The 12,115-nt window shown below is 40.9% G+C and overlaps 1 protein-coding gene across 9 annotated transcripts in view; it reads left to right on the forward strand.

The window, feature by feature from the left end:
* The window catches only part of DLG2 (discs large MAGUK scaffold protein 2), a 966,889-nt gene that overhangs the window by 345,447 nt on the left and 609,327 nt on the right, over positions 1-12,115 (forward strand). The window contains exon 1 of one of the 9 annotated variants that reach the window (XM_079303592.1): positions 3,656-3,826. The exons of 7 other annotated variants lie outside the window; for them this stretch is intronic. In XM_079303592.1, coding sequence (XP_079159718.1) covers positions 3,692-3,826 — 135 coding nt within the window. In that variant the 5' untranslated portion in view covers positions 3,656-3,691. Of the gene's footprint in view, positions 1-3,655; positions 3,827-12,115 lie in introns of those variants that run through there. One more of the 9 variants, XM_079303597.1, reaches the window with a different exon arrangement.

A 12,115-nucleotide genomic window follows, 5' to 3' on the forward strand; every position in this document is an offset into this window, starting at 1 on the left:
AAAGAGGTTTCATTATGAGGTATGCTGAATTTCTTGGTCCGAGTTGGATGCAGTTGGACACAAATTTTTTTATAAGCACCTAGAGCATGTCTAAAAATTGTAAACTTAACCACAATCTTTTTTTCATTGTCCAGACATTGACTCTCATATTGATTTAATTACTTAAAATTTTATCTGGATTCTTTAATTTCTACCTAGAACAAGTGTTTAGGTGAATACCTGCTAGCAAAAAGTGGCAACCATCATATCCATAATTCAGAAATATGTTAAGAACCTTCTGCATGAGCACAAGTCCATCAGTTTTTTGGTGACTTTTTTTTCTCAATTATAGAGTGTTTCATTTCCATCCTTACTTAAATGACTTTCATGGTCACCTATTCCATAACAATACATTAAATACAGGAAAAGAGGTCATAAAATTTTCTCATTATTCCCATAAAGGAATAATTTACTTAACTGAAAAAAATGTAGTTGATGCTCTAAGTAATGCTATTCTTGAGGATCAACCCTAATCTCCACTATGAAGTGATAAATGGGTGCTAAAGGCTAAGTAGATTATCCTAGGAAAGTCTCCTTGAAAGTCATTTAACAACTAATCATATGTTAAGGTCAAACATTTCCAGTTTCTCATGGGAGAGAAGTAGGCATCCCACCTAATTTTCCCATTCTGAAACAATTTTAGGAGTATATCCAAGTTCAAGGATTCTGCACATGTCCCCTCAGAAATACCTCTTCTCTGACATCTTTCCTGATTTTGATTTTATCTGAATTTGATTTGGCCAGTACCTGTCCCAAGGACATCAGAGGCCTCACATATTTGGGAGAAATATGGTACATTGTTTTAGCTTGGATCACAAAAATGCCTGACTATGGCACCTACACTGCCCAAAATAATTTTGCAACATGGTTAAGGGGGAAGAGCACAGAGCTCTGGGACACATGGGTTGTGTTCAGTCTCTAGTTCAGTCCATCTTAATTTTTTCAGTCTCTTTAAGCTCTGTACTACAGATCATCCTAATAACACTTACTGCATTTCAATATTAAGACAATCTAGGATAACTGGCCTAGGATAATTTTGAGCAGCTCTATGAGGGATGTCTACAGTCAGAGGAAGTGATTTGGGCAATCATAGAGGTGTGGCTGCCACAACCTGTTTTCCATTTTAACTCACTTTCCACACTCTGTAGTCATGCCTCAGGGGAATCATATTTCATAACGAGAAGCTGAACACTATAAAAGAGTGTGATTGCATCATGTTCTGTCTCGAAACCTATATTTTTTTTTCTTTTCGTGAATGAAAGCGCTTTCCTTCCAGAGTGGAAAGGAGCACATGAATGTAGGCAAGATGATGACTCACAGCTGTAAATTCTCTCACATGCATAACATTCATGAGCACGAAGGCTTGACTGCAGCCAGCATGTGGCTTCAGTTCTTGCAGGTGTGTACAAGCCAGCTGGGGCACTGATAGTGCATTTTCCAAGGCAGCCCAGTGATGAGCATGGACTAAAAAACCTGCTCAAGCAGCAGTGCAAGGCTTTGGGTGGCCAGCCCTTACTGGGTAATGGCTCCCATGTCTATATTGTTTTCTATACTTTCTCTTATCCTTCCAGTTGGAACCCTTTTTTTTTTTTATTTGCACTGTAATCCTGACTCTGACTGGTACAGCTGTATTTTCTAGGGTTTTGTTAAAAGATATATTTGAGAAATACTTTGGTCTGAACAATACACAATAAGAAGGAAATAAGATCGTGACTTTGCAGAGCTGTGAAATGGGGCAGGTTGACAGCAGGGGAAAGGGAAAAAATAGGAGAAGGATTCTACTTCATTCCTTTTAACAGCAAATGACAAAATTCTTCACTCATTTTCCAGATGTAGGAAGGAAATTGGCAGTTTTCACATTATAGAAAGCTTTTTAAATGACATATTGAATCAGCAAAGTGACCTTAGAAACCTGAAAAGCAAGAGTGGCATCCTCTGTCTTTGCTGAGGTAGAGCAAGGAGCTGGAAGAGCCTGCCAGGGTTGATGAGGATCAAACAAGCCATTCCAGACAGCTGGATTGTTGTGTAAACCCACATTAAACCGCCTGGACTTTGCTGTCACACCACGAGCTGGTCAGGGTAATGATGCTTGCTTATGTATTTGTTTATATGTTCAATTTACAAGAGACTTTGGTCAGCACACTCCCTTAGGGCACGTATAATAAAAACAGTGCATCAATTAAGTGGCGATGCTTACAGCATTGACAGAGTGCCTAACGAAGGACTTTGAATTCCTTCAGGCCTGTCCCTTTGGGGAATACTCAGCTTGTAGCTCTCACACATCTGGAAGGTTTGGAGGAAAAAACAGGCTGCCTGAATACATGGATGTACCTTGAAGCACAATTTGAAGGACAACAAGAGCTTCAGCTGTTGTCTTATAGCACTAAGGGAAGAGAATTCTCCAATTTGGAGCTGTACACGAGAGAAACCTGAGATTTTTAAAGCTATTTATGTACTACAATCACAAGTAGGCCCTAGTGGGTGTTCTTACTTGCCCTGTTTTTTAATTTTAATTTCAAACTTGTTCAGCCTACAAGGGAAAATCCCACGAGGTACCAGAATGCATCTGTCTAACTAAAAAACTGGGCCTTGGTTGAGTATTGCTACAGCATCAACAACCTGGCAGAGGGGCAGCCTCTGAGGTGTCTTTTATAGCTTTTTGGTCCAGCACACCAAGAGCTAAAAGTCTGATGTTTATTAAGAGTCTACCATAGAACAAAAGCATACCTTGAAGAAAATAAAAGAGCAAATCAAACCAACCTCTTGTAGCACTCAGTTAATATGAGTGGCTAAGTTATGAGTTAATATGGCTCCCAGCCATGTGGCATGTCCCACATGTGTCCCTGCTTCCTACCAGCATTCCTCATTTTTTCCATTCTGTCGAGTTTGAGTGGCCAGTGGCCACATAAGGATAAAATCAGGACAACTGTTATATTTCCTAATGACAGTTTTTGTATGGTGGTGATGGATCCAGTCAGGGTGTCCCATCTTGTCCTTCAGGTCATGCAGACTAAGTGGTCCTGGACAAAAAAAAAGTTTTATTTTCTTTTTCCAACCCTGACTCTCCACCAGCACGTCCACAGAATCCATGGGGAAGCCATAGCCTGTCTAGATACATAAAAAGAAACAGACAGACAAAATCTGATTAAATCTGACTCTAGACTTTTCTTCTCAGATATCTTTAGTCATCAAAGCTACCATTATCCTAAGGGTTAGTAATTTGGTGTGCCTGCTTTTTAACATCTCCAGCTTGAAATACCCCTGCGGTTGGCTTTTAAAAGCAGATGTTCACTCTTATTTACAAGCAGAATACAGATGTTTTGTGCTGTCAGAGCCAGGCAAACCTTTAGATGCACCAACAAAATCAGGCCAAAAGACTTTTCTTCCAGGCACCCTAAAATCATGGGCTACTTCTGCAGCAGGTGATATTACCTCATCTTATTTTCTGCACCTGTAAATCTTGACAGGTGATGTTTAATTGCTGAAAGGGTGTTTACAAAGATCAATTAGCTAATGCCCATAAAGTGTTCTTCAGGCATCCAGCATAACTACTGCTGGGGCACAGCCCTCCCCTTCCTTGCCATGCTCAGTGGGAGCACTGTTGCTTTAAAAAGGGAGCTTGTCCAAGCTCTCCTCCTCCACTGGATCTAAGATGGATGCTCCTGCTGCAGCACAGCCTGTGAGCAGACTTTGCCCAGCCTGCTTTTTTTGTTTTTCCTGGAAGCTTGCTCCAGACAAGTCAGCTGCAGTGCAGACTGAGCAGAAGCAGGAGGGCAGCTCTCCCCAGGTAAGCCCCAAAGCTGCTCATTCCCACACCTGGATGGTGCAGCACCAAGGATGCTGCCATCCTGAGAATTATGGTCCTCTCCGTCCGTCTCTGGCTGACTCACAACAGCTCTCAGCCAGGCAAGAGTCAAACAGCTCTGGGCCTGGGCTCTCTTGTACTCCATTCCTGGCTGACTGGTGTGAATTTAGTTGTGAGGAGGACAGGGAGGTTCCTGTTCCACAACCAAAGCTGAGCTTGTGCCTGTTCCTTTGTGTTAGCATCGCCTCCGTGGAGGCGCTTCTGGATGCCATGGGAGCTGCCACAGTGCTGGGGCTGTGCTGTGCCTGGCAGCAGCCCCTGGAGCAGCCCTTGTGCTGGCTGAGGATGTGGTCTTCAGCCCCCACACATTGCTGGGGCTGGCTCAGGAGCTCTGCAGGCTCTCACAGGCCTGCAGTCACTGGGAGCAGTTTAAGCTCTGTTGGCTCCTTTCCCTCAGGAATGCATTGATTTTCCACTAAGCTCCTCATCTTTGAGGCATTAAAAATATCATCTGTAGAGGACTGTGCACTGGGCCCTCCAGCAACTCTCTTGAGTTTGTCTTTATTTCACCTCATTATTCCCATGGACTCTTTGGAGGACTCTGTATGACATTGTTTTAGGAAGGTCTTTCCATTCCCTTTCCCCAGGATGGTAGAGCATTGGAAGTAGGAGTCATTCCCAACCAACAGAGTTGGAGGAGTGCTTTTCCTTAATGTCTTCCATTACAGAACTGTTCCCTTTGGCCAACAGTGACATTCCCTGCTTGTGCCCCCTAACCCCAGGGACAGAGAGCATTTGCACAGTGCTGTCAGAGTGAAAAGTCCCTGCCTTGGCTTTGAAAGGCATCCTAGAAGGAGAAAGGTTATATTAAGGTCCTGTGGTCAGTGCTGGCCAGGAAGGATTGTTGTCACTAGCCCTGTGCTTCTCCCTGGACACGCCCCAGCAAAGAGGGTCAAGCCAGAACTGTGAGCACCAAGGGAGCTCTGTGACTGAGAAAGCCTGGTGCAGAAGCCCCCATGAATGAGAGAATTGATAGGATTCCCAGGCAATCCAGAATTAAACTCACTTCTTCTCCATCTGTTTTTTGTGAGCCACAAGGCTTTACATCTCATATTTGAAGCCATGGCAATGGGCATCAGCCCATGGAGGCAGAGAGGAGCTGCTGACTGTGCCACACACAAAGCAACACCCTTCCAGCTTTCCCTGGGTAATCTTCTCTTTTTCTGCTGTGAAAAACTGGTTAGGTTACAGAGAAAGACACACAGGAAATGTTGAGAGAAGAAAAAGTCTGTCAGAAACATTTTTCTTCAGGTGGTACCTCTGTGTTTGTTGGAGCCAAGGGCAGCTCTCCCTCCAAGAAGACAATGGTGGACATTAATGTTTTTTTCGTTGTTGACAATGGTTGTTTCCCAGATGTGGGATGGATGTATTTAATAGAGGGATCTGCAATCTCTGTTCCCCTATTTACACCTAAGAGGATCCTGTGTGTCCACTGTGTCCAGAGGCAAGGTCCATAGTCTGTCCTTAGCATGGTGAGGTTAGAAATGCCAGCAAACAGAGCCAAATTAGATGTTGTCATACAGATGTTTTTGCTACAATTTTGATGAAAAACTTGATATAGAATTTAGCTGTGACCGTAATTGCACAATTTCTTATTTGTGAGTTTCCTTGGGTTTGGGCTGGTGAGTTTTTTCCATTGAATGAGAATTTCATAGCTGAAAAACCATTAAATGCTAAAAGCTGTGAGGATAGTGTCATTTGCCAGAAATGAGAACAGTTTCCTGTTAAAAGAATCTGAAGGAAATCACTGACAGTCTTCATGACTGCTGAGAAAATGCTCACTTTTAATGGCAACTGGAAAGATGGATATATTTATATATAGAAAAAATAGAAAAAAAATTCAAACATCTGGTAATCAGAACTTCTCTCTCTACATGTCAGGGAGAATTTCTGAGAAAAATTTCACAGAGAAACTTGAAGGTGTTCTCCTGCTTCTAGCACATGTGGTGACAGCCTGGGTTCAACTCTAGCATGAAATGTGTGTCTGCTTCTCCCAGCCAGGGTGCCTGCACCCTCAGCCAGAGAAAATTTTGAACACAATAATAAGGAACAAGTAATGTAAGACTTTACAAGATAGGACTTAGATTTAGGCTTGGGCTACTTATTTATATATTTATGCCTGTAATTATAGCTCAGTTGAATGGTACTTTATAATCAGGATAACAGATTTTCTTTTAAAATGCTATTAATGTGGAAAATTCACTTCTCTAAAGTGTCAAGTAGCCTGACCTTCTCATGAATTCTGATATATCATCGGTTTTATTTTTACTTCTGCTTCCATCAAGCACTTTTCCTTTATGCTTATTATTTCTCTCTAAATAGTAGTACCATATGACACAAGAAATAAAGGCTGGGTTCTGGTGGTTCCTTTCTGAGGTTGCCAGCAGCAGTCTGAAAGTCTCAGTACAAGAGATGGTTGTAGATGCACTGGTTTTCCACTAAAAAACAGTTATGGGAGCCACATTTGAAATCCAGGGCCTTACAAAATATTTCAAGGAAATGGTCAAGGTAATAGTAATGGTTTTTTACTGGTGGGGATAATTTTCATGGTGGGAGGTTTTTTGGGGTTATTAATTTGGTTTTGATTTTGTAATTTTTTAATTTTTTTGTGTGTCTCCTAACTTTTATTTAGATCATGAAAGGATTTTACACATGGCTATTAGAAGATACAGTCTTTATTTGCTGTCCACTGAGTATAGTTGCTATCAACTTCCCATCTATGTGGGCCATTAATGATCACCAACGTTTTAATTCTGTGTGATCCGAAGGCACTGAGGTCAAAGGAGTGTATGTATCTCCTCAGAAACCAGGGATACAAAAAAAGTGTATTTCCCCTTTGAAACTCTCTGGCAATGTAACACTGTGCTCTAGCTAGTCTAAATCCCAGGAAGAATTGCTTCCAAGTGCTTTTTTATTGAAGTCCATACCCTGAGCACACCAAAAATTGTCAGAGGAATGGCATGTGTAAAGCTCAACATAAATAAATGGCCTGAAAGCAATAACATGAAGTACAAATATTAAGTGTTGCATGGAGAAAGGGATATCCAATGCACGAATACCAAATGTGTATTGATTAGTCAGGAAGCAGGAAAAGGTGGAATGGTGTAGAAATGAATCCCAGAGTGAGTCTCAGTGAAAAATTAAAGGCTGTTGCAAAGCTAATGTTTAAAACTTGGGCTATATTTAGAGAATTACTGTAAGTGAGAGATGGGTGGAATTATTCTGCAGGGCATTTGGATGCACACTTTGAGAGGGATGGGGAGATTTTAGAGGAAAACACTGAGGCCATTAAGGGTGTTAGTGTCTGAACTATGGTGAAGTTTGAAACAATTAGGTAGAACAAGTTGGGATAATCAATGATCATCCTCAAATATATGGATGCTGTTTTTATAAGGATGACTGAGATCTATTAAGTGACAACTTTTCATAATGGAAGAGAGCCCAGTTAGTGAGGATGCACAACTCCTGGTCTCTGACTGGTTTACAAAGTCATGACTGACATGGAGAGGATGAATGGAAGTTAACTGTTCCTTGTTCCTTCCATTGCTGCACTTTGAGAAAGCTGATAAAAATATCAGGGCTGAGATTCAGAATAAACAAAAAACATAGAATTGGAAGGCCAGATAAACCTCTCATCAATGGATGTTATGGAAGTAGAATGGATTCAGGGGGAGGCAAGAAAATAAATGGAAAATTCCTGCTGCTTCTTACAGAGGGAGTCTCACTCACACAGGGATGTGCATGCAGAACTGGTGACCACAGGGAAAGAATTGTGGCCAGCCTGATGCCTCCACTCAATGCATAAAGCAAAGATGAGTGTGGTTCAATAACTTCAGTGCACATGGACAAGCAGAGCTGGCCAGTTTAGTGCTAGCAGCAGGGTATCAACACAAAATTCCATGTAGAATAAACCTTCTTTTGTCCCTGCAGCCTGGGTAGGTACTGCAGCTCTTAGTCCTTGGTGAGTTCTAGCATGTGGTGGCTAAACTGTTCATTTCAAGCTCTTTTAGATGCATGTGTACTACACTATAACCACTTGAAGGAATCAGTGGGTCATCATAGTGATATTAAAGTAAGGCATATATTTTTCTGAATATTCTGTATGCTTGTTTCCACTCTATGCCAGCAGGATCAGGCCTTTATTTCTCTTTGATTTGTCACAGAAAACCTTAAAAATGCTAATACAAGATATAAATAGGAATCTTCATAGATAAGTGGAGCTGTTTTGTATCTGTTGAGGACTGGCAGCAATATGCTTGCTTTTTTCTTTCATGCTGATATTTTATTATTTTGTCTCCCCTCTCTCATATTTTTGTTTTAAATTTATAACTGGCTGGAGAAGTTACTTAAGAAATTATATGCAGTTGGTGACTTTGTAAATGATTTAACAGATCAAAATAGTTTTCATAAATAATTCAGACAGTTTTTCACTAGTTACTAATGTATAACTAGGGGAATGTGGCACTTTAGAATGTATAAACACTTATGAACATGAGTACTTTTTGTAAGAGTATTCCCATTAATTTAAAAATCACTGTTATAGGATGGCATATGTAGGATATGGGCATTTAATTGGAAGGCATTAATTCCATCTTCAGGTGGGGAGATGGAGTCATATCTTTTCCGAACTGCTTACCACTCCTGAATTCTTGATGCATAAGTTTTTTTTCCAGAGTATGCAATCTATCTTCTGCCTTTTTCTCTGCCTCCATGCTCAGATTGCAAGGTGCTTGAGGAGAACTTTCTATCTCTGTGTCCCTGACATCTCTAGGTGAAGTGCACCAGCAAGGTCTGCTGTTGGGAGGAGACAACTGGCAGCTCATCCCTGTCTCTATACACTGATGTGTGAAAATGGAATCAGTTGTCACATGCCAGTGTGTGACATGGAGCAGCTGCTGCTCATGACAGTGGAATAGGTGGGTCCCAGCAGTCCCACTGACATCTCACAGATGTGGCAATCTGTCTCTACACAGCTGTCCCTGGAGCTCTCTGTTCCATCTCCACCCCAGTGGCCCTATTTATCTCCTCCTCATGGCAGGACTAGCCCAGACCTCATCTGCTCCTTGAGGCTTTGAACATTCGAAAAATAAAAAAGTTGCCTTATCCCTGTTTCTTAAAGTGTGCATGGAAGTTCAGTCTTGTATTAACCTTGGAACCAGCTCAAGCACAGTTTGGCACGAGGTTTAGAAAATTAGCAGCTCTTGAGCTGGTGACTGTGGGCTCTTTCCTGGGCAGACTTCAGTGATACATGCTCACAGCCCAGAAGGTGGAACCATGTCCAGGCACAGGATTCCCAGTGAAGGAAAGGCATGGACCCCTTGGAGCAAGTGCAAAAGTGATCAGAGGATTGGGTTGCCTCTCATGTGAGGAAAGGCTGAGAGTTTGGATTACTTAGCCTAGAGAAGAGAAGGCTCTGTGGAGACCTTAATGCTGCTTTTCACTGCTTAAAGAGGCCTGTATGAAATATGGGAACAGAAATATTCCCAGGCCCTGTTGGATAGAATAAGGGGTAATGGTTTGAAACTAAAGGAGACTATTTTTAGACTAGATATAAGGAATTTTTTTTTTTTTCCCAATCAGGGTGGTGAAACACAGGCACAGGTTGCCCAGAGAGGTGGTGGATGTCCCATCCTTGGAAGCATCCATGGTCAGGTTGGACAGGGCTTTGAGCAACTTGATCTAGTTAAAAATGTCCCTGCTTGTTAAAGAAGAGTTGAACTCCATGGCCTTTAAAAGTTATTTCCAACCCAAACCATCCTAATTATTACTGTTCCAAAGGGAGATTGATTTTCAGGCAAATTAAACCCAGGCTTCTGTTACTCACCAATAGGCCAAAATCATCAAAATGAAGGCTTGACATCCCATTGTATATCCCAAAATGACTAGCTCACAGAAAGTGTAGACATAGCTGAGGTCCTTGAAATACCCTAGGTGGAGTCTCTCCAGTGACAGAACAGCTGGAAAAACTTTGGTTTAGACTAGAGGTGTGAGACTGTGTTTTGTTCTTAAGGAACATGTGAGACAGTTATGTGCAGTCATTTCTATTTTGATGGGGGATCTTTCAAGTTTGTTTTATTTTTATGTTCTCTGGTTCCCTCTGCATGTGCTGCCTGTGGTGCAACAAGCCTTTTTACTTTTTCTTTTATCTGATTCTTTGAGAAGACAACTTCTCTTTAATCACTGTCAGAGCCAGGTTTAGTTTATAAAAGGCTTGATTAGTATTCAGAGACTTCAGAGAACAGCGACAAAGAGGATGGTTTTGAATTCTAACTTAAGATTAGAAGCAAGTTAATAATCATATACTTTGGCCAAGGGTTTATAGATCATCATGATCTTCTCCTATCTAATGGATGCCATAAGGGTTAGTAGAGTTTTTATTGGTATAGCAATGAAACAAAAAGTTGAGTAGTGAAATCTGGGAAGGGGAAATGCATGAGATACCATAGTATCAAAACCAGTGCTTTTCAACAGAAACATCAGAGAATTAAGAAATCCTAAAATTGAACATCCTAAGATAGTCAAAGGTGAATACCTTAAAGTTCTTTGTGACTTTCCAGGTGTTTACTTTTTATTTTTTAAATTATTTTTTTAAACTTGTATGATTTTATTATATTATAATATTTTTAACTTATATCATGTTTCTCACATGATATGTCAGGTGCAAAGCTAAGCATTGCTCTTTGAAGTAGCTTCAGTACAGAAGGAGATATATACACATTAAGTGAGGAAATACCATGTAAACATGATCATAATACTTCCTGAGATGTATCTCAGTTGCTCCAAGTTAATTCATCCATTTCCAGGAAATGGTGCACTGTAAAAGACAGACAGACATCTTTGGAAAACCTGGAGCTGGAAGGTTGGCAGCTTCCAGAGGGACTGGTAGAGCAGGAGAGTTCTTGGGCTGTGGCTGTGAGCACGTGTCTGAGTCAATGCACTCAAGCCCAAAGAAGGCTGGAGGGCTCAAAAAAACAGATCCATGGACTCTTCATAGAGTAACACCCACAATTTGTGTTCTTCTGCATATCCCATTAGCACAAAAATGTGAACATAGATTTTCCAAAAATCTTGCTCCTGCAGGGTGACTGATTTAAATGCCTTTCTGGGCAAGTGGCAATATACTTGTGTGTGGCGAGTCCTGTTGTAAAAAAAAGAAAAGACAGAGAAGGATCTCTGAGCAGATGTTTTCTTATGACATTTTTCTATATGTGATTGTCACTTAATGGAAATAAATGTCTTGGCCAATTGCGGCATGAGTTATTATTCAAATCTGTCACTGGAATAAATCTTCTTTTTCTGAGATTTTTCCCAAATGACTGTGTGTCAGGTAACTGTTTTTCACTTGAAAGCAATGATTAGCTGAAGTGTGAAGGGATGAATTTCGTGCCTTGCAAAATACTTGGATGCTTACTGTTTGGTGCATCTTAACATTGAAATGAAATCACAGGTGAAACCTGTTCTGGTTGAAAATCTGTAATAGTGGCAGGGGCTAGGGAAGAAATGGAATTTTAATGAACAGATAATATGTCCTCCCTTTTGAAAGCATGAGCCAGCTGAATGCAGTAAGATCCAAATGGTCCAAGAGGCTAACTGGCTGATTGTCTTTCCCTTTTTTGAAATTGGAATTTGGAAATAAATGCAGGTGATTTTAATTAGGCCATATGCATATTAATCAGAAATCATGTGTGTGATTTAGTTCAGTTTTCAATCAGGACATCGTGTTTAAAACATTGAAAAGTACAGATGTGATGCATTCTTCTCTTAGAAATGCTAATGATGGTACAGATTGGGTGTTACTGATCACTGAAGTATCTAAGATGGGTGGCTATTAGAAGGGCCAAAATAGTTTAATAGCACAGTTTTCTGGCATTTTATAGTAGTCTCCTAAAAATATTGCCATACCACCCCCATCCCAAATTAATGCTTCTAAGGCCAGTGATGAAGTGTGCTCACACCTTAAGGTAGCACTGTGATTCATGTTTTAATGATAGTGGCTGCTGGCTGTAACTATGGAATGTATTGTCATGGAAACTACGCTTTTCTATATTTACACCAGTGCTGGTTATGCGAGAGACAGTGCTTGAAAGAAAAATCTGTATAATATATAGCTTAATAACAAGACAGGCGAGCTAGGAATAAACAGATCAAAGATTCAGCAGGGTTACAGCTGCTGTTTGTCACCACAGTACTTTTCTAAACAGGCTCAGTCAC

The sequence above is a fragment of the Erithacus rubecula genome, assembly GCF_903797595.1.
Source record: "Erithacus rubecula genome assembly, chromosome: 1".
Taxonomy (NCBI): Eukaryota; Metazoa; Chordata; class Aves; order Passeriformes; family Muscicapidae; genus Erithacus; species Erithacus rubecula.